The 21201-nt window shown below is 39.7% G+C and overlaps 1 protein-coding gene across 1 annotated transcript in view; it reads right to left on the reverse strand.

Annotated features, from left to right (window-relative positions):
* The window catches only part of NRG3 (neuregulin 3), a 249923-nt gene that overhangs the window by 93875 nt on the left and 134847 nt on the right, over positions 1–21201 (reverse strand). The window contains exon 3 of the mRNA XM_009332695.1: positions 19312–19385. Coding sequence (XP_009330970.1) covers positions 19312–19385 — 74 coding nt within the window. The remainder of the gene's footprint in view (positions 1–19311; positions 19386–21201) is intronic.

Raw genomic sequence — 21201 nt, forward strand, 5'->3', positions numbered from 1 at the left:
TCACAATGCAGATCTCCTTTGGGGTTAATAGAATCAGACACGTCACCTTATATTACTTTGTAAAACGAAAACCACCCAAACAAACAAACAAAAAGGTACACGTGGAGCCTTTTGTTTCTCAGCTGATGCTCCTCTCCCTCTCCGTCTCCTCCCTGCTCTGCACTGGTGGTCCTGTACTACTTCTCCTCTTTAATGTAATGAGTCAGTGCTGAGAGTTTCTCTGGCTTTCAACCAGCTTCAGTGTTGATCAAGGCTGCTTTTTTTTTGAAAACTAGTAACGATGGTTATTAATTAACAGCTGGGTACCGATTTAGCCTCTATAATGACTTCCCATAAGACTACTGAAAATTTGTCACTCCACAGACCTAGTGGCACCCTTTAGAAAGGGGTGTCGAGCTCTGGGCTCTGTCGCATTTGCAAGAGTTGCACTCAGGAACAGTCACCATGCACATGTGACATTTAAGGACAGATTCTAAGGAAATTCTGTATAGTCTTGGGGGTCAGCTGTTTCTCCACAACCCTGCACATGTTGGTAAGGTATACCAGTAACAGTCCCTCTCCTTGTGACAACCAGATGCTGGAAAGGGAATCAGATACAAATAGTTGCCATCTCACCTAATAGTTACCCTCCTATCCATTACCAGTCATCCAGTCCAACGTCTGTTCTCAAATATCCTATCCACTATCAAGCTAACCAAACCAAGGCACGCAATACAAATACCATTTGGGACAGAAAAGGAAGAAAGAACTCCCAAGCCCAAAAACTGCATACAAAAATTTTCATCAACCATTCATTTACTCCCAGGTGTGTCAAAGGCATTAAGGAGTTAATTTTCACAGAGCCTAAGTATAGTTCCAAAAACTGACCTAAGACGTACAGGAGCCTAAATATTATTAAATGTCCACAGGTGCCAAAATTCCGCTAATAATTTTGCACTTTCTGCCTTTACTTTTTCCTTTTATGTAAGAGATTTTGCATTCTTACACAGCAGATGCACTGTTTCACATTCAAACAGCGGTGCAGCTGCTCGTACCTAAGGCTTGAGAGATTTATGGATAATAACGGGAGCGTACAATAAATGAGTACATTTGGATGCATACCAAACAGAACCTGCATCAGTCAATCAAACTGCTGGACAACTGATCCAAGTTTACAGATAAATGTAAAACAAAATAAAATTCCCCAGTCAGCCAAGCTTCTTCAGAAAAATACGTTACGCATTTCACAGTACTGACACGGATAATGTAGTACTTTCCTCTTCGACCAAAGCATACTACAGAAATTTGTTTTCTAAGCCAATGAATGTGTTAAAGCAGAAAAGAATAGTCATCCTTCTGCATTGCTATCAATAAAAAAACAGCAACCATTTCAATCAGTTTGTGTAACAAGAAAAAAAAGTATGTGACAGTGTCAGGATCTCAGCACATCCCACTTTGCCCGCAAAACAACCGCACCTCATCTACACAGTAACCGCTGTACTGCGCGCACGCTGCTTCTTTCCCAGTCACCTCACTTATTCTGACATCTAATTTTTGCATTTTTTCTGGTCTAAGTACCACATTCTGTACAAATGAAGACAATAAAAATTTCCATGTATGCCTTTTTCATGAACAAGAGGACCAAAATAAAGAACCATAGCAGTCCCAATCCAAACTTGACAACTTCAGTTCTTTTTCAGTCTTTATCAATCAAAACCACTGAAATAAAAATAATGGTATAGAGAAGAGCTCTGAACTGAATTCTTGATTGTAAACCTGTACCAAAACTCAAAGGTGTCTGAACACAGTTCTCATTAACAACTCGTGAGGAAAATGGCATTTTGAGTTGAACGTGCACCAGGGACGAGCAGATATAAATCGGGGCACCCTATGGCCAAAACCTAGGGACTAACATTCCTACAGCATTGATCAAAGCAGCTGTGTCTATTCTAATTTTCCTTTCTCTTCCAGCTTTTTATGGCCAGCAATTTAAGACACTCAGAAATCCTTCAGAACATCCCAAGGTCCCTCTTCAGCAATCTGCCTGACCCCGGAGCCAGATCCTGACCATGAGCCCAAGGCAGCGTTAGCAGTCAGGACTCCGCAGATCTGAAGTCCGAGTTTGTTCACATCCATCACCTTGAGAATGACTTTCCATCTGCTCCTCCTGGCCCTCTACCCCTACTGCTCTGTTGTCTTACACAATTAAACCCCCACAAAGCTCATCTTAAAATGTAGTATTTTTCTTGTATTCCCCCTGATTTGGTTTTTCTTTTTTTGAGCCAACCACCTACTACTTAAATATTTATCTACTCCTACCACATATATTATAATCTGCTGGTAAGAGATTTTGCCTAAAGAATAAAAAGGGATGTGCTTAGGCAGTAATCATGAATTCCTTCTCTGATCTCTTATTTTTCCAAACTCCCTCCTCTTGAAGAATCTCTTAGCTAATGCCTAGCACACAGCTACGTTTACTGCTTTTTAAACTTTACTATCACTCTTGGCAATATTACTTCCTTTGCTGCTGCTCTTTCTTCCGCTCAGACACAGACCATCTGCCATCCTGCCCACCAAACTACTTGTCAGCTTTAATATCTGTAGGCACTGAAGGATATTATAGGCATGAATTACTTTCATATTTTTCTTCCTAAATTTTGGGTTAAGGAGAATATTGTATTGTAATGAGAAACTGACTACGAAGAAAAAGCAAAAGCCCATAGCAAATAGGACAGAAGGCACGTACCATAAATTTTCAATGCGCATCTCCGACCACTTATTACAGGCTTACTCAAATTCTCTTTTGGCAATCAACTTTAAATGGTTTTCAGCACACCTAGACGCTAAGCAAAGGATTCCAGGTTATACATTTAGATTCTCCCCCCAAAGCTGATCCATTTACATTAAGCAGCAAAACATACAAATTGTTCCAGTGAAAAGTGTGCAGATGATATTCAGATTAATCAAACTAGAGAATCCTTGGAGTAATTCTGATGGAGTATTTCTAAGGATTGCAGCTCTAACAGGCAGCTTGACAGCTGATGAAAGACGGCGTTGTCAAAAGTAATGCACGTTGTAACGATGAGCTGTAACTATGAAAAATTTTGTTTTATGTCAGCACATACATATTAGATGTTAGGAGGAACATTTATATATGAAAGATCAAAATGGGAAAAACTTCAGAGCCCAGTTGTTCCAAACCACTTGATCCAGGGTCTAGACTGGAAGGAAGGGAAGATCAACCCTCTTTTTATACCTGTTGACCACTCTAAACTTGAGTAATTCTCATTTTAAGGCTTAAGTAAATCTCATTCTCATTTTAGTAATTCTCATTCTCACTTTAAGCTTAAGTAATTCTCATTTTCAGGACAAACTCAGCTGGGAAGTTAAAATATACAGCAGACTTTCCAGGTCTTATTCTGGGCAAGCAAAGGCTCATTTGGAATTCATTTCAGCAAGTCTCTCCACTTGTGCAAAAACTGATTCCACAGAACACTACACAAAAAACCCCAACCCAACCCAACCAAACATTAAAAATAGCACTCATTAGATTTTTTTTTTTTTAAAATCCTCATCCACATTGTCCCATCTTGACAGTCCTGTGCAGGGTAGTGTAGAAAAATCTGGATATTAGGTGCAACACAAGAATGAGAGTGCTTAACTATTAACACCCTGCCAAGTTTTAGAAAAAGCCTTTAATTTCACAAGTACTGAGCAGTATCGACCCAAGAAGCAGGCTGCTGATGTTGCACTATTCCATTCACAGTTGAGATATACCTAAAGTATCCTAAATTAAAATCTAAGCAAGGTCTAGTTCAAGCTACCCCAAGACTATATATATATGTTTTGGGTTTGGGTTCCCTGCCTTCCCCCCCCCCCTTCCCTTTTCTTTATTAGTTTCCTCTTGTGGCAACTTTGTTAACAAGGGGAAAAAAAAAAAGAAAGAAAAAAGAAAGACATTTTCATCTTTATATGTGCTGAATTCTGGCAGTCAGCTTCACGATGCTGCCAACTCACTGAGTTCAGCTGAGCATCTCTGGATTTGAGATGTTTTGCCGACCCAGCAGGGTCAACGTCCCTGTTCTCAATGCAGATCTGCCCTAGCAGATACTGAGCAATTTCGCTCTGTTAAGAAGCAGCCAGACATAGGGCCGCTGTGACTTTGAGTCTTCCTCAGATTGCCGTATTGAAGCTTCTTAAAGTCAGAAGAGCTAACATCCTCTACATGTCACCTTATAACGTCTAAGTTTGGCTTTCGCCTGATTTGCCATATTCTCATTAGCCCCTGGTGGAGCAGGAGAGTACATCTCCCCAGTTAACTACATAGGGAACTTAAGGTTATCTTAATTCAGACATCTGCAGGGTGGTATGAAGAACCATGTAGAGTCTATGCTGCTTTCACAAAATCTTCTGCTACGAGGTTCCGGACTGATGCAGGGTTGAGGGAACGAGAAGTCCTGGAGGGAGACATGGCTTATTCTGAATGTACCTTCAAGGGCACAGAGAGCTCATAAAACAAGAACCAACTGAAATGGGTCATGATCTCCCCAAGCAGATGCATCTCTATATTTACCAACAACTATTATAGTTGTTGACACCTTAAGAAAGTGCCCTTATCACTACCCCAACTGGGCCCAATTTATCTTTCTACTCAAAAACTCATGTAGTAGCATTGTCGCTTAGTCACAGAAGTGGCAGCTATACAACGCAGTGAATATGCCATACTACTTTGCAAGTAAAGAGCAGGGAAAAAAAAAAAGTTTTCTACAAAACCAAACTGGATAGCAAATATCGGCTTATACATAACCGAGTCCGAATTCTGAAAATTCTCCTGCTTGCATGACACAGTGTGACAGCTAGTCAGCTAATGGTTTGCCTTCTTTTCACGAGGCATTTTCTTTTGTCTTTGAGGAACACATTCTGAAAACAAATGTACAGGTTATAACTCTTATTACTGTACAAAGGCCCTGCTATGCTCAACTCAACGTGCATCCAAATTAGAATTACTGATCACTGCAAAGTCAACAGCTATAAGAAAATAAAAATTGATGAGATTGATACTAGGTCTGATCCATCACTTTGCCTTATTTTCCCTCAGTGGAAACATGTACCATGTCAAAAAATGATGGTCTTCCAGAAAATATTTGCCTTTGCCATTTACCAGCTTGCTGCTTCACACATTGTCCCTGTTGTCTATTTAATAAACAGTCATTTCATTGTTTAGTTTGAACAGAGAATAAACTGAGCAACCAGGATCTAACAGGACATTTCAGACGAGCTGACATGGTTTGTACCGTGAAGTTTCAGGACATGTGCTTGGCCACATGCAAAAGTCACTTTTACCCTACTACATCCAGACTGTAAAGTACACTGGAGATGGGCAAGGATAGACTTTATCTTACATTCGTCTTACCCTTTTTTGATGGTTCTCTGACAACAGGAATCATCTTACATGTTTGATACATATTAAGGAACGGGTTTTTATTTTCAAAAATAAGCCTCAGACTCTCTTTGTGTGCAGGGATTTACATTCTTCCTTTCAAAGTAACTGCTACTCTCTTGGATGCCCCTACTTGATAAGCTTAAATCTATCCTACTTCAGACAAACAAGATCGTGCTAATCTGCCATAGCAGGTAGATTACGTACAGATTATGACAGCGGCAGGCACACAGAAAGTAAAAGCTTGGTCCGAAAACCTGCTACTACCACGTAAAGAGCCATAGGGGCAGAGAGTCATCTCATGGAGCCCATTCAGCCAGCCGTCCTTGCTCCACGTGGTACCTGACTCCGAGGAGCTTCAGTTAATTCCTTCCATCACCAAGCTATGAGGACTTCGTTATTTGCCAAACCAACCAAGTTCCTGAGTGTAGCCGTGTTATAAAGTCATGGTGGGAGACTTGCCCCAATGCAACTGCAGGGCACTGGCTTGCACAAGCCGGTGACTTACCGCACAAGCGGGCAGTTACTGCAGAATAGCTAATTGCACTGTAAAGCTACACCGTAACTGGCAGTAAGTTGTTACATAGACATAACCTAAACTAAAAACTAATTTACTCTGCCATCTGTTTTTAAATGTTGCAGCACAATTTATAACAATATTACAGAACTGGACGTGATCTTTGATCTGTAATGTGCAAAATTCTAGATTATTCCAACAGTCTGTTCTAGCTTCCAAAAGATATTATGAGTTTATATTGACTGGCTTTGCCTTAAATACACAGCCAAATATTCCCATTTTCCAGTGGATTAAGACATTCACTACTGTCATACAGGATTGAGTCAGTTTATCTGACTTATTTTTTTAGTCACCATGTTTCCAATGCCTAGAAAATGAAGAATAATTTTCTGAGAATGGTAGTACTGAATTGGTAAGTTGCTTTTTTACTTGGGAGTTGTTCAGACGTCTATACATATGGCTTAATCAAGTTTCACAACTTTCTTCTGAAAGTTCTCCTCTAAAAGTGTAAAGATAGCATTTTAAGGCTTTTAAAGCATTTAAGCCTTTGAATATTTACTGAACAAAACCTAACAAAAAAGGGTTGCTTAAAACATGGAAGCCGATAAAGACATCAAATTTATATGGCATTAATATGAGACTGAAACTTTCAAAGACAGCTAAACCAGACTGGAATACTTAAAGCCTTTACAGTAACAAAATTACCTTTTGTTTTTCTATATGAAGATATATATACATATTTATAATTACAACCGTTAATCTCCACAGATCAACAAGCTCCTTCAAAACTACGCTCTCCCCCCCGTCAGCGTACTGAACGGTCCGTCAGCTGCAGACGGAGCCGTGCAGGGGGAGCTCCTCTTCCAGCAGGAGCCGGGCTCCTACGTTAGAGCTGCTCAGCTTCACAGAAAACATCTTTTCAGAAGGACTCATTAAATCCAGAGAGATAAAATACGGCAGATCATCTCGCTATCAAGAAAACTGCAAACTTGTGAGGTAAACCACAGATTAATGCAAATAATTCAGTTGGATGCTTCGAATGCGCTTAGTAACTTTTATGCGAGTAGTTCTCCTGAGAAACAACGTGCATCAGTATAGTTTTTTGAAGGATCAAGACCTAAGTCAATATCATACATTTTGTAAACTCCAGCACCTCCTATAATATAGATGAGCATTAAGGCAAAATTTTGTCTTGTGCTCTCTCTAAGGTAGGGCAGTACTGTAAAAATACACATTTTACTATACCATAGATTTCAAGTCTACCAGCTCATCACTAGAGCTAGCTGGGCAATAGCAGAAAAAGCTGTCTTTTTCTTCCAGAAAAGCAGCAAGACAAGACATTGACCCATTCTCTCTTCTGTGGTGCGATCTAGGCATTCATCTGGAAGAGAGGAAAATCAGGTCAAGCAGAACAAGGACTTGAACCCGTGTTTCACTTGTTATGGACAAATATTCTGTTCTCTGCTAATCTGGGGCCTCTTCTGAACCTGAAAAAGCTTTCCCAATAAAAGTTCTGTTGAGGCACATTAAAAGCTTCAGTGCTGAAAATGCAACCTTTCTTCAAGAAAAAGTCAGTTTTACTAAAAAAAACCCAAGAAACCGGGTTAAATTTAGACACTGGCTTTCACAAACAGCCCCCACAGTGGATATTTTCTCCCGATAAGCATCAGGTAGTAACCTCTTTCTGTATCGTCAGAGATAATTGGAGCCAACTCCTTGGGAAACAAAATGGAATGTGGACAGCTGTTCACTGTAAACATGTAAAAAACATTTTGGACACTAAATTAAACTGCAAATTATATTTTTTATTCTGTTACGTGGCAAAAGTCAAAATGATATATAAGGAAGAAGGAAGCTTAAATGAGACAGACCAGACAGCCCACGAATAGAAATTTGTGATCCAGGCATTCATCTGGAAGATAGGAAACAGGTCAAGCAGAGCAAGGAGTCAAACCTTGGTTTCAGAGAGGGAGTGAGGGCCACAGGCAGTGGCAACATGGGAAGAAATCGCAGCAAAAGCACGTGGCGAACGTTGAGTGGCAGCAGAGATTAGCAGAGAGTGAAGAGTCACTAACAGAAATGCAATTCAGATGCTGAAGGGGAAAAGCCCCTCAAATGGGGAAGGAAATAACATAGATATGTTGGAATAGAAGGTAAAAGGAAAAAAAAAAAAAAAGGAAAAAACTAGACAGTAGGAAATTAAGGCAAGCAGGCCAAGAAAGAACTTGTATCTTAAACAGCAGAATACGTAGTACACTCAAAGCTTTTCCTTTTGATGATGATAACCCAGCTGAGATGCTAAAATGGTTGGGGAAGATGGAAACAAGATCAAAGAGCAGAACTACTTGGAAAAATCAAATGGGCAATGACAGGCAGAGGTTGGCTATTATATTCAGTCATTCAGTGCTGTTTCTTCACACGTCCATTCACAGCTAGATTGTCAAACCTGTTGCTCAGGCTGTGTACAGAAGTAACAAGAGAAACTTTCTGTTTCCCAGGCCCCTTCTTAACCTGCGACTGATGGTGGCAGCAAACAATTGGACTTTTTCTCTACAGCAAGCTGGTACTTGCAGCGAGAGCAAAGAGCCAGGAGCCCTGGGAGCAGGGTGCTCTCTGAAAAGGTTGGAAGTTAATCAAGTCCTCCCAGTATAAGCAATCTCATCAAGAACTGCCTGTTACAACCTGTTCTTTGGTTTGCTCCTGGGAGAACACAGTATCCCCCGGTCTCAATCCAGGCTGGGGGATGAAGGGATTGAGAGCAGCCCTGCCGAGAAGGACTTGGGGGTACTGGTGGATGAAAAGCTGGACATGAGCCAGCAACGTGTGCTCACAGCCCAGAAGGCCAATCGTCTCCTGGGCTGCATCCAAAGCAGCGTGGCCAGCAGGTCGAGGGAGGGGATTCTGCCCCTCTGCTCTGCTCTGGTGAGACCCCACCTGGAGCACTGCGTCCAGCTCTGGAGCCCTCAGCACAGCAAAGACACGGACCTGTTGGAGCGGGTCCAGAGGAGGGCCACGAAAATGATCAGGGGGATGGAACACCTCTCCTGTGAAGAAAGGCTGAGAGAGTTGGGGTTGTTCAGCCTGGAGAGGAGAAGGCTTCGGGGAGACCTCATTGCAGCCTGTCAGTACTTCAAGGGGGCTTATAAAACAGATGGCGGCAAACTTTTTAGCAGGGCCTGTTGCGACAGGACAAGGGGGAATGGCTTTAAGCTAAAGGAGGCTAGATTGAAACTAGATCTAAGGAAGAAATGTTTTATGCTGAGGGTGGTGAAGCACTGGCCCAGGTTGCCCAGAGAGGTGGTGGATGCCCCATCCCTGGAAACATTCCAGGTCAGGCTGGACGGGGCTCTGAGCAACCTGATCTAGTTGAAGATGTCCCTGCTCATTGCAGGGGGCAGCTGGGCTAGATGACCTTTAGAGGTCCCTTCCAACCCAAACTATTCTGTGATTCTATAACACCGATCTGGTTTGTCTTTTAAGAAACCATTTCCACGATCAAATTTATCACTGAAGAAGATGAATACATATCCTCATGGCTGGCAATTTCAACCCCCCAATGGTCAATACAGAAATCTCTAGAAAAATAGTAGTTGTACATGGAATAAAAGTCACGACAGGACAATGTAACCTCAACGGATTCATAAATAAAACATTTACCAGTTTCAGTGAGACCAAGATTTTTCCATTTAATATTTTTGATCCAGTTTTTATTTTGATAATAGTTTCATAAATTGCTGGGTTTGCATAGTAAAATTTTAACCAGAAATGGCTGTTCCCTGTTGCCAAACAGGATTGTTATGGAAGGCCTGAGAAATGAGCCTGAAAATGCCTTCAGGGGTCTCAGTACTTTCTTTCTTCTTAGATGAAAATAATTACCTTGATATGGTAATCAAACTCACAGTAATGCTGACCCCTAATGTTTTCAGTAAGGCTGCCATTATCCCAGGAATATACGTGTATACACGCATTACCCCCAAAGCATCTGGTCTTCACAACAACACAGAGCACTTACTGCATTAATATTGAACGATCCACTTATTCCAGGTTTTCCTTAATAAGCAGAGATTGTTCAAATGAGCTGAATCAACACTGGTATAAGCTCCATGTGAAGTGAAAAGTCTAACAAAAATAATTGCCTTCATAAGCATCCTTGTAGTGGAGTATGGACTTAATGCAAAGAGTGAAGACCAGTTAAGAGCACAGAGGCTCTTACAAAGTATTAGTTTTGGGAAGATGACCAGGACACTCAGCAGAAATCCTCTCGGAGGAAGTTTTAGCTCTCATGTATGACCCCCTTAATGTTTTTACTCTCAAGACAGTGTGTGTTGGACTGATTTCGAGCTTTGTGCCTGTAAGAACCAGTGCAGAATTTGTCTTCCTGCTGTTTATTACTCACGGTCACATAACTGTACTGCGGACAGGACGGATCAGAATATCAGGCACCCCACAACTTCGTGATTTATCTGCACGCACACTGCTGCATTTTTTACTAGAATCATTTTAACACAGAACCGCACGTAGGAGAATGCAAAACACCCAGTTCAGACTTATATTTAATACAGACAGATACATTCAAAGGTATAAGATTAGTTGCCAGTAAGAGAAATCCATCTCTTTTCTCCATGTGTTCTTACTAGCTCCTGCAACAGGCTAGGACATCTTTATGAAACCTATACCATACCATCTCAGCCAATCCTGAGGCGTTTAACATCAAAAGTGTGACTAAATCACTGAGATAAAGTCAAATGGTATTGCTAAAGTGAAATGCTATTTGGACAACTGAGTAGCTAATTTACAAAGACAGGACCGGATGAAACGAATGCTTTTCAGCTAAATCACTGTCATGTTTTGTGCAATTTTCCTACATGTCATCTCGCGATGACCCCTCCTTGCTTATACTTTTCTCCCTGAGCATGGTTGCTGCACCGCTGAATTTTCCTCTTAGAAGGCCTGCAAATGTGATCTGACAACTCAAATGATTGATTGCACCTTGTCCATCCAGGCAGAATCAGAGAAGTCCTTCTGAAAGACAGTGGGAGACTGACACCAACAGCAACATACAGTCAGTATGAAGAGTATGCAAGCCAGAAAAGCTAGTTACTCAGACCAACAGGCTAAATTAGACGCTTCCAGAGTGTCACAGAACATATACTTCATGCTATATTTATACTTACGGTTCTCCAGACACGGGAGGGCCAACAGCAGAATTAGGAAGTCACAACGCGCTTGTAAGGGGAGCGGATAGGAGAAGTTGATGTTTCAGAGGCTCATCACTTCAGAAGGTGCTTGTTTAGCGAAAGCGCTGCACCGCCTCTCATTCAGGCACTGAGACGAACCCGGCGCCCGTGGCAGAGCGGGCTCGCCAGCGGGAGAGCGCGATTCACAACTCCGTCCCTTATATAAGTCTGTAACCTCTTTTCACAGCCATCTGCTCTGGCTCTTGTGTAACAAGCTGTAGTCGAGTGTTTCTGCCATCTTACGGTAAATTTCCTTAAAATACACGTGCAAAAATGGCTCCACAAAGACCTAGAAATTCTTTAACTAGATGCAATTCCCAAATTTCAGAGATGAATAGTACTTTGGAAAGGCAGCCTTCAAACTCCTCTGCATGGGGTGGCTGTAATTTCCTTCTTGATTTCTAGCATCTATGGCTTACAGGAAGATACACTGATTAAAAGTTTTGGTTGACTGGGATTTGCATTGCTAGCTATCTCCACTTTCTGTCTTCCTTGGGAGTTATACTGAGCTCAAATAAAAGGAATTTTCAATTTCATTATTATCCTTCCACATATAGGCAGTTTTTAAAGAAGGAGAAGGAAACAAGTGTTTTTGAGGTTCGTTTGGTTTTTTTTCCTGCTGTCAAAGATATTGCATCTACCTGATTCCAGCTTCTCTCCGTGAATTTCTACAGACATGCAGTCTTCACAAGCTGAATGACGGAAGACCACACCTATGGCCTAAAAGTCATGGCAAAACCAGATGCACTTCAAGACTTTAAATGAAAAGTTCTGAAAATAAAACAGTGTTGAGTAACCAGATGCCAATACATTCTTGTCTTCCAGGAGAAGAGATGAACAGAGGAGAATGAAGAACTGATGTTCCTTTAAAACTAATAAAAGAATTCCGGTCTGAAATTGAAAAACTGAAGGATTTTTGGATTTAGACTGAATTTTTCTACTTTTCCAAATAAACCTGTGTGACTTGTTAATTAATATTATTTTAGCTAATGCTAAATATAGACAGACATGAATTTGGTAAAGGCTGACATTTAAAATTGAACATGAAATTAAATCAGCTGTAAACCCCCCTTCATTCTTTACAGAAAGCAAGCCCTGTGGGGGCTGGGGGAGGGGTGGGGGGTGCGCGCGTGCGGAAATCTATGCAAACTCATTGCTGGTTGTTTTTTTAAAGGATTTGGAATTCAGTGAAAACAGGGGAAAAAAGCTCTGTTATTGCACGCAAAAGTAATGAAAGCAATTTGATTTAATGCTGTTTGGAAACTGCTTTTCCACGCGCGGGTTGGTTTTGGGTTGGTTTGGTTTTTTTTTGCTTTCACGTGAGAAGAGTGACGCAAACTTAGAGTCCTAGAAGTAATTTAAAATATTCCCCTCTACGTTAGAAACATGAAGATCACCAATACTCTTGTGATTTTTAAAATCTATTCTGCAGTACTGACAGAAAAAAAATAAATCACTAAATAGCACCTATACTGCACATACTGTACGTCACTGTTAGCTTACCTATAGAAACAAGTATTACTTCCAGTTGTTTCCTATGCATTTAAATTTTGTTTTTAAGAGGGCTAAGAAACAATTATATTATCAAAACTGATAGTGATTTTGAGCGTGATTTTCTTTGCCCACTGCATTAGTAGCAAATTTATGCTTTCAAATAATTTCTCTTGGGCTTTAACTTTTCGACATGTTCTGACAAAGAACACATTCACGCTTCCATTTATCAGTGGCGAACCATTTTACTAACACTTTGTTAATGTTGCACTTCTGGTTTTGAGCTTTTCATTCCAGTTCTGCAGAATAAAGCCTAAGTTCCTATTTTAAAGCAAAAAAAAAAAAACAAACCCAAAACCAACCAAGAAGATTCATACTACTCACAAAGTAAAATTTTACAGCTTCAGCACAACTGCAATTTGAAAACACGTCACCTTTTACAGTCTATATCCTGAGGTCTCTACCCACACTTGATCAAAGAAGAGGGAAAACACGTCCCTCATTCCCCCAAGGATATCTTTTCTTTTTTATTTTACCTTGCTGAGGTTTCACATTCCCCAGCCTGTATCTCATGTGAAGCATCTTTTCTCGTCTATAGATAAATTCATTAAAACTTTTTGAAGTGACTTTTGAAGTGTTGCTTTTCTCCTTTATTGCTATTTCTACTAAACCAATTCCTTCCTTCCTTTCAATCTTTAATGCATCAACACTAATCTAGGCTGATTTGCGATGCGTTTGAACTGGAGGAACTCTTTATATATCCTTATAAAGAAACCGTAGTTAACAAAAATGTCATACCCACTTGATGGATGCTAACAGATCTTACACTGACTTGTCATTTTCAGGGACTTCACTTGGCCATTTTCACCACGTAGCTCTTAAAATCTAATTTTACAAGGCAATAAAATAACACCTTTTGATTATTTCGTTTTTGTAAAAGTTTAATATCCTAGAGTAACATTAATAATTTTTATTCTGTGAACACACAGTTGATGTGGCACTCTTCTTTGCAATTAGATTGATAAGACAGCATAAAATGACAATTACTACAAAAGAGACTTGGTCTGCAGCTGCTCCCTCCATATGCTTTTTCTGAATACAAAACAGTCTTAAAGAGATGACATAATTACTGCAGAAGGACTTAAAAACCTTTTCTTTTTGAGACAAAGTTAAGCCACAAAATTCAGATTTAGATCCAGAGTTCAAACGGTCTATCTGGGGTTAAACAAGCCCCACGTTAAATCTGTTTTAGAAGGACTTGCCCTCCACAAAACTCAGATATCCACCTCGGGTTAGTCAGTCCTCCTGTTTTCCCTAAATTCTCTTCCACTCATAACTGCCCCTACCTACATCCAACCTTCAAAGTATTTCCAATAGCAAAATCTTATTTTGTCCTGTGCCTTCTGGAAATCAAAAAAGGAGGAGAAAACAAATTCAAGAAGAATATTGACAAATTCAGAAAGGTTAAGTTGACAAAAAAATTATTGGTTCTAGAAAATCAATAATTCAGTAAGAGACTCAGAAATTTAGTTTATTTTATCTATTCAAATTATTTGAAAATGTATTCTGTAAGTATTTCACAACTGTGGCTCATTTTTTCCTCTATTTAATAACAGTTCCTTTACACACTACCTTCGTGGTGTCCAGTCCAGTTAGCAGAAACTTCAAAGCTCTGCATAAAGCAGGAGACCAAACCCCTGAGTTCTCCAGACTTCTCTGTCAACCTAAATTATCCTGTGATCTTACAAATACAAAACTGGACAGGGAAGACAAAAAAATTAAAAAAAAAAAAAGGAAAGGAAAAAAAAAAGGGGGATGGGGTGGGCAAAAAGCCCAAGATTTTTGATTTTTGTTTGGCTATTTTGGGGGCTTTTTGAGGAGATGTGTGTGGGTCTTGAGGCTTTGAATAAATTTCTGGAAAAACAGTTTTTTCATTTTTAAACTCTCTGGAGTTGTTTCACTTATTTACAGTCCCAGTCTTCCAGGAGAGGGGTTTTGATCCTTTGCTACATAAAAAGGTAATCTAAGAACGAGTAACTGCAGATTCCAGACATGACACTTGCAGGTTTCTCTTTGATGAGATTCAAAAAGAAACATGATGCGTGCCATGCTGTCACAGGTTAAAGTATTATATGACCACAGGCTATAGCTAACGCTATAGGAAGAAGACTTCTGACATGTGAAAAAGCCAGTCTAACAGACCCAAAGCGTAACGTGGTGGAAACAGAAAAAAATACCAATGTAGAAACAAGGTGCACGCTTTAACAAAGAACATAATTGACAAATTTGGGCTGTGCACCAACTTTGGGCGGAAGCTGAGAAGTCTCGAAACCCTCAGAGCAGGGACAAGAAACAAAACCTGTTTCTAGTGGCTAGTTCACGCTGATTGCAAGTGGTTTACAAATGAAGTGCGATCAGCTTATGGAAGGAACTACACGATGGGTTGACTGCAACAGCAGGAGCATGGCTTAATGGCCTTTAAGCTTTCCATCCTATTTTTGTCCTTTTAGAAAATAATGCATTTATTTTGAAAAAGGATCAGATAACATTCCCGATATTTGACAGGGGATCCCTCTTCACTTAAGCTTCTGAGGTCAAATGAGACAACTCGAATGTTAATATGCCAAATATAAAATTAATACTGCGCATTATAAAACTGAAATACACTTTCTGCATAGGAAAGTACTTTTCAACGCTAAGTTAAGAACAAAATAGTTGAAGGTGGAGTTCAACATAATTTGATTAAAAAAGGCTAACGTGACAAACCCATTCTCAATGCCTTGTTCACCGCTTTGGAATATCTGCACAGAACAGTCAAAGTTTTAAAGGTTGTACTTTGCCTCAGTATAAAAACTGATCAAAAGAAATATCCACAGCCTACATACAACTTACCTGTCAAGACTCGTTCGGCCAGGCAGGTCTACTCCAGAACACTATAAAGGATAGTACATGAGTACATTTGTACAATTTATGTTGTATATAAGTTCCTAATCTTATAGATACACACAGGACTACACATGCCTGAAAAATGACTTGAACATAAAGTTATATTAAAGTTGTATTTATAATGTTGAAAATAGAAAGTGCTCTACCATTGCCATGAACTGTATTTATAGAGAAGTTAGCCCAGATGGAGAAAGCTGAAGCAATGTTTCAAATATACTCCTATCCTTTCCTTTCAGCATGCGACTGCTGTTTCTTTTCTTTTTGTCCCATTAGTACTTCCTCCATAGATGAAGGAAGTGATGACTGAGAGTTCAGGGCCTTGTCCTACCCAGTATTAGCAGAGCTGACAGATGCCCTCCTCTTGATAGTGACCGTGAGCATGGGTTGCATTGTCATGCAGCATGCAGCCTTTTCCCTTACTGGTGACGTTATTAGTTTTATTAGGTTCCCTGCAGCTCCCATGATTCAGGCAGGTTTCTCCCATATTCCAAGATTAACAAACTTCTTCTCAAACTACTTGAAGTTGGGTTGGGTTTTTTTGTTGTGTTTTTTTTTTTTTTTTTTTTTTCCTAAACATCTTTCACTTATAGCCAGAAAACCCGGTTAAGAGTGGAGAAATTGAGGGAAGTGGAAGCTCTTAACTGTGATGCTTGAAGGTCCAAGTAGAAGGTCCTGTGTTTGGGGTGTTCTGACGTTGCTCTATATGTGTCTTAGAACTGTTTTCTTATGAATTTCATCCTAACTTTGACCTGAAGGAAGGTAGCAGGTGGCAGATCTGACTGCAAGAAGCCATGGATACCATTGCAGGAACCCTGAAACACCACCAGGTAGTTTCAAGAGGTTTCCTGAAAACAGAATCTTAAATATCTTAACAGTTTAGTTTAATTAAGCTAAATGGACATGATTTAGCATGCATTAATCCATATTAAGTATTACATAATTTGTATGCATATCTGTGATGTAAAGTCAAGACCTGCCTAACATACACCTAAAATGAGGTAAGAAGCTGGGTTTGGCCTGGTATTGTTAAAAATATTGCAGAGCCATACCACATTATTTGCCACTGTGCAACCTCAGACAGTAGTCACGCTGAACAAGCGCGGTTTGTTTGAGAGGGCTCTTTTTAAAAAAAGGCTCTTGCACGTGTAAATAGCTGACAATTTTAAGACAATATTGTTGCTATTTTCTGAGTGACCGTGGTCCAGATTCACTTCCCATTTAATGACAAGTGAAAGTTCTGAAAATGTAACCTGCACTATCACAGGCAAGGCAAGATTAAAAATATATTGCTTCAGTATTTCATGCACGTATACTTCAAATAAGCTGAACATTGTTATCAGATGCATCATTAGCACTTCTGAACGCATTTACTGCCGAGAACCCTAAGCAATCCCACAAAACTCAAATGAACTGGACTTGTTTATGAAGCTTGACTGACACCTGTCAGTGTTGGCTATGTGCAGTCCAGACACAAGAGCGCTCATCTCAATGTTCAACTTTTAGAAATTAAGCCTTGCATTTCAAAAATTGCTTTTTTCTGAAGCGACCTCCAAATTCCCCCTTTCGTGTCCTTCAGCGGTTCTCTTCCTAATCCAAACACACAATTCAACCACAAAACCAAGTTTTTGCAAAGCAACACCAGAGCCTTTGGAGATGATCATATTGCACTTGACTACTGCGTCAAACACTTTTTATACTCCTCTGGTTTGCAAATAGCAAATATTTCTGCCACTGAGCGCTAATCATCCCTCTCCAGAGGGAAGATAAATACATTACTGATTTAACTCCTGAGTAAAATGTTCATGTTGTCACTGTCCAACTGCAGCAGAAAGTTTCTACTATCTCCCTTTCAGGCTAGGCATGCTTAGAACAAGTGCATATGCACGTACACATGCAGAGATATATTACACTGTGCCAACGCACCGAAATGTACCTGAACAGAAGCTTTTCCTCTTTTGAATGCAGGTGAGGATTAAGTATAAGTTAAATTTCAAAACTGACTGGGGAAGTACCTAACTCACACTGACCTTCACTTATATTGGAAGAGGGGCCCTTCATGGGCCATAGGTATGGCCAGTGGATCTACGTCAACATCAAGCCAAGGTCCCCTGCTCTTACAAACTCTAAATAAGATAATTTTGAAAGCAAGCCTCAATAAAATAAAATAAAATAAAATTGCCTTTGTAGTCAGAAGGTGTAAAAAGGACGTTTTGGCAGAACCGTAGCTTACTGAGCAGGTGGCTGAACAATTTTATGGAAACAATGCAGTCAGAAACCAACCAGGGTAAGTAAGCCTCTCCCAAGTAAAGAAGAACGAGTCTGTGCAACCAACACAATGCTGCAAAGAAACAACAACAATACCTTCCACAGTACATAAACACTGTAGGGCTTTTGGCCTTGTTAGATGCAGCTTAATCTGGGAGTCTTTTCTGTAGAGAAAACTCTGAGAGCTTTGTATTGTATCTATATGAATTTCACCTCTACCCTTGAGAGAGTAAAGCTAGAGTTCCCTGTTAAAAACAAGTCAGATAGGTACCACCCTGTCCTGCTGTTAATTGATTTTCCTTTCCCCCACTGTTAGGATGCAAAGCACCTGTTTCCTTGACGTATACACAACTTCTGTGTTCACACATGCACATACAACTTGGCAGAGGTAAAATCTGCCTACTCGTTATAGGCTCTGCACTTTACCGTTAAAGGTCGAGCAAAAGGAAAAGCTAAACCAAACACAAAGCAAACTATAATGGGAGCTATGCAACACAGAGAACTACAAAACAACAGGTGTCTTTGGCAACAGGCTTTCACATGGAAAAGCACAAGAAAATAAACAGAAAGCACAAAAAAAGACTAGAAGAACAAGCATTATTCTTCAAAAAACACAAAACAACCCAAATTAAATTTTAAAGAGCACCCAAAACCAGAAGACTTAATACATTACAGTTTCCAGGTAGAAGAACAAGAACAAGAGATTGGATATGACCCTTTGTTGTATGTCAGTTCATTAAAAAATTTAAGATGAACAGCATTAATTAGTAAATGGATTCACCTCCAAGAAATTCATCTTGGCTGATATTGTTGACATAGTTTTGTTAGTAAACAGAATTTTAAAAGTGCAACAGTGGAGTAGGAGGACATACACATAGACGGCATTCTGGCATACACTGAGCAGTGTCACAGAAAGTTACTTTCTCTCCACGTTACTACCTGAAAGCATACCTTTAGTCTGCAAATACAGAGCGACTTCACTGTAACAGTGAAAAAAAATCAGGTTTTGCGGAAACTGACATCACATATTTCCAAGGAGATTATCATCTCCGCAGTTCCCGGCAATCTGAATTTATTTTCTTTTGAAGGAACCACTTTGCCGCCTAGACTTGGTTTCCTTTTAGATTATGTAATTTTATTTGTTCTCGAGTCAAAAGCAGAGAAAAGTGAGTATTTTGGCTCTAAGCAGGGACGGTATTATTCCAAATCATAAGGAATCAAGTCCTCTGATGGCCTACACTGCTGCAGCAGAACATGTTTTATAAGAACAGAGACCGAAAGATGTGCTTTTATCCTGCCAACAAAAGCAACGCTGTTCTCTGCACACAGCAGCAGTGGTCCATAATAAGCTTGCTGACAATAGGCAAAGGGTCATCTCGCATGGCAAGAGTAGCCTCCAGCATGGATTAAAAATATAAGAAAAACATTTGACGTACTTGGATCTGACAAGATTGAGTCGGTTTTCGGCAAAAATTGGTCACAGCGGACTCCTTGGTAGCCCTCTTTGCACCTGAGAAAAAGGGGATAAATGACAAACATATGCATGCGATAGTAAAAGGTTAATTTCAAGGTAGCAAAATCAACTGAAATTCTCCCTGCCAACGCTGCGAGGGACTTGCATATTTACAGTTCTTTCAACTATTAGGGAAGCAAGGTTATTACTGAAACACAATGGAAGCACGTAAAATCATTTGTTTTTCAAAGAATTCCCTTCAACTCTTTTTGATTATTTCAGAAACTACGAAAAGGAACGTCACTTAAGCAGAACCCTTCTTTTAGATATCAATTCAGTGACACAATCAAAGAAAAATCCTCTATAAAATAGACATATTTGTAATAAAATAAACTCATTAGGTAACACAAAGCTTTACAAAGCTCCTGTACTGTACAAGCCATCAGATTAACAGCTTGTTTATCTTTAGCTGTTTGAATAAGTAGGGAACACTTACCCAGCCATTAATTTTAGGCCTAGTTTCTACTGTGCTTAAAAGATAACATGTTTAGGTATGATAGACAATGTCAGGCATTGTTTGTAAGTGAACAGTCTTAGATGTCCGCGGGATTAGATTTTAAAGCACATAAACCAGAATACCCTCCTGCCTTAAAAAACATGAAGAGGCTTTGACTGAGAATCTAATACTATTATTTACCTTGAATCCTTACTTTGAAGAAATTCCATTTGCTGCATTTGGACTGTTCTCAGAAGTCTCTCGGTCTCTCATTTCAACTAAGTGTATCAGAATCAGGCCTTTAATAATTTATTTGCTAAGCAATTTTTCAGGGAAAAGTGATGGACACTTTAATTATAAATGATAGCAACAAGGACTCCGTATGTCCCAACGCTCTTGCATATCGAATAAACAATATGCTCAAATCAGCATCACCACCTTCATTAGGATTGACAACTGCAGCTTGAATTATGTGATGATGTCAAGAAGAGAAGTTATCTGCTCCTTCACAATGTTTCTACTCAGGCTTCCTCTAAAAGTTGCCTTTTAAAATGCTTTTGGGTTAATAAATTAATGCTTCAGTGAGAAGTACATCTCACCAGCCTTGATTCAGGGATTAGAAAGCACATTTGTGAGCAAGTATGTAAATTATAAGAACTGCCATCAGACCCCCAAAAGTAGTAAAAATCTTCAGTAAGAAGAAGATTTAAAAAAAAAAAAAAAAGCTATTATTTAAAAACCTCCCTTTTGGCCTTTCTCCGTGAAGGATACCGAGTGCTACTTTGGAGATCAGCTTCTTACTGGTACTCATCTATCTATAAAATGACTGACTGGGAAAAACTGAATTCAGATCCTATGGGAGTGGTCACAAGTTATCAGTCAAGGAAAAATGTTCTAATTTTTTTTTTTTTTCAATGCAAAACGTTCAATTAAAATTGTCCACTAGTCAGAAAAACTGAAAAAGTCTCCATATACCCAGACACTGCTGCATGCATTTTTTGCCTCTGATTATGAAGTATCAGAAGTTGCCTCACATCAAAGAGAAACTCTTCTTTGCAGTCTTGTCTTGAGAAGAGTTGGTAGACCTCATTTCAAAGCTTACAACCTACATGGTTGCATTAGCATTTTCTATTAACTTTTTGACATAAATTTGTACCTGCCTCACTTACCTATTACAGACTTAATTACCCTCAATTACCCTATTACAGACTTAAACCTCTCTGTGCTAAACTGTTGGTCTGCAAGTCATAGAAGTGTTCATCACGTAGCCTAATTCCACAACTGAAAACTTTGATGCTACTGATCGTGCCCCTGTACTTGGCACTGGTGCGGCCGCACCTCGAATACTGTGTTCAGGTTTGGGCCCCTCACTACAAG

The sequence above is a fragment of the Pygoscelis adeliae genome, unplaced genomic scaffold, assembly GCF_000699105.1.
Source record: "Pygoscelis adeliae isolate BGI_AS28 unplaced genomic scaffold, ASM69910v1 Scaffold269, whole genome shotgun sequence".
Classification (NCBI taxonomy): domain Eukaryota; kingdom Metazoa; phylum Chordata; class Aves; order Sphenisciformes; family Spheniscidae; genus Pygoscelis; species Pygoscelis adeliae.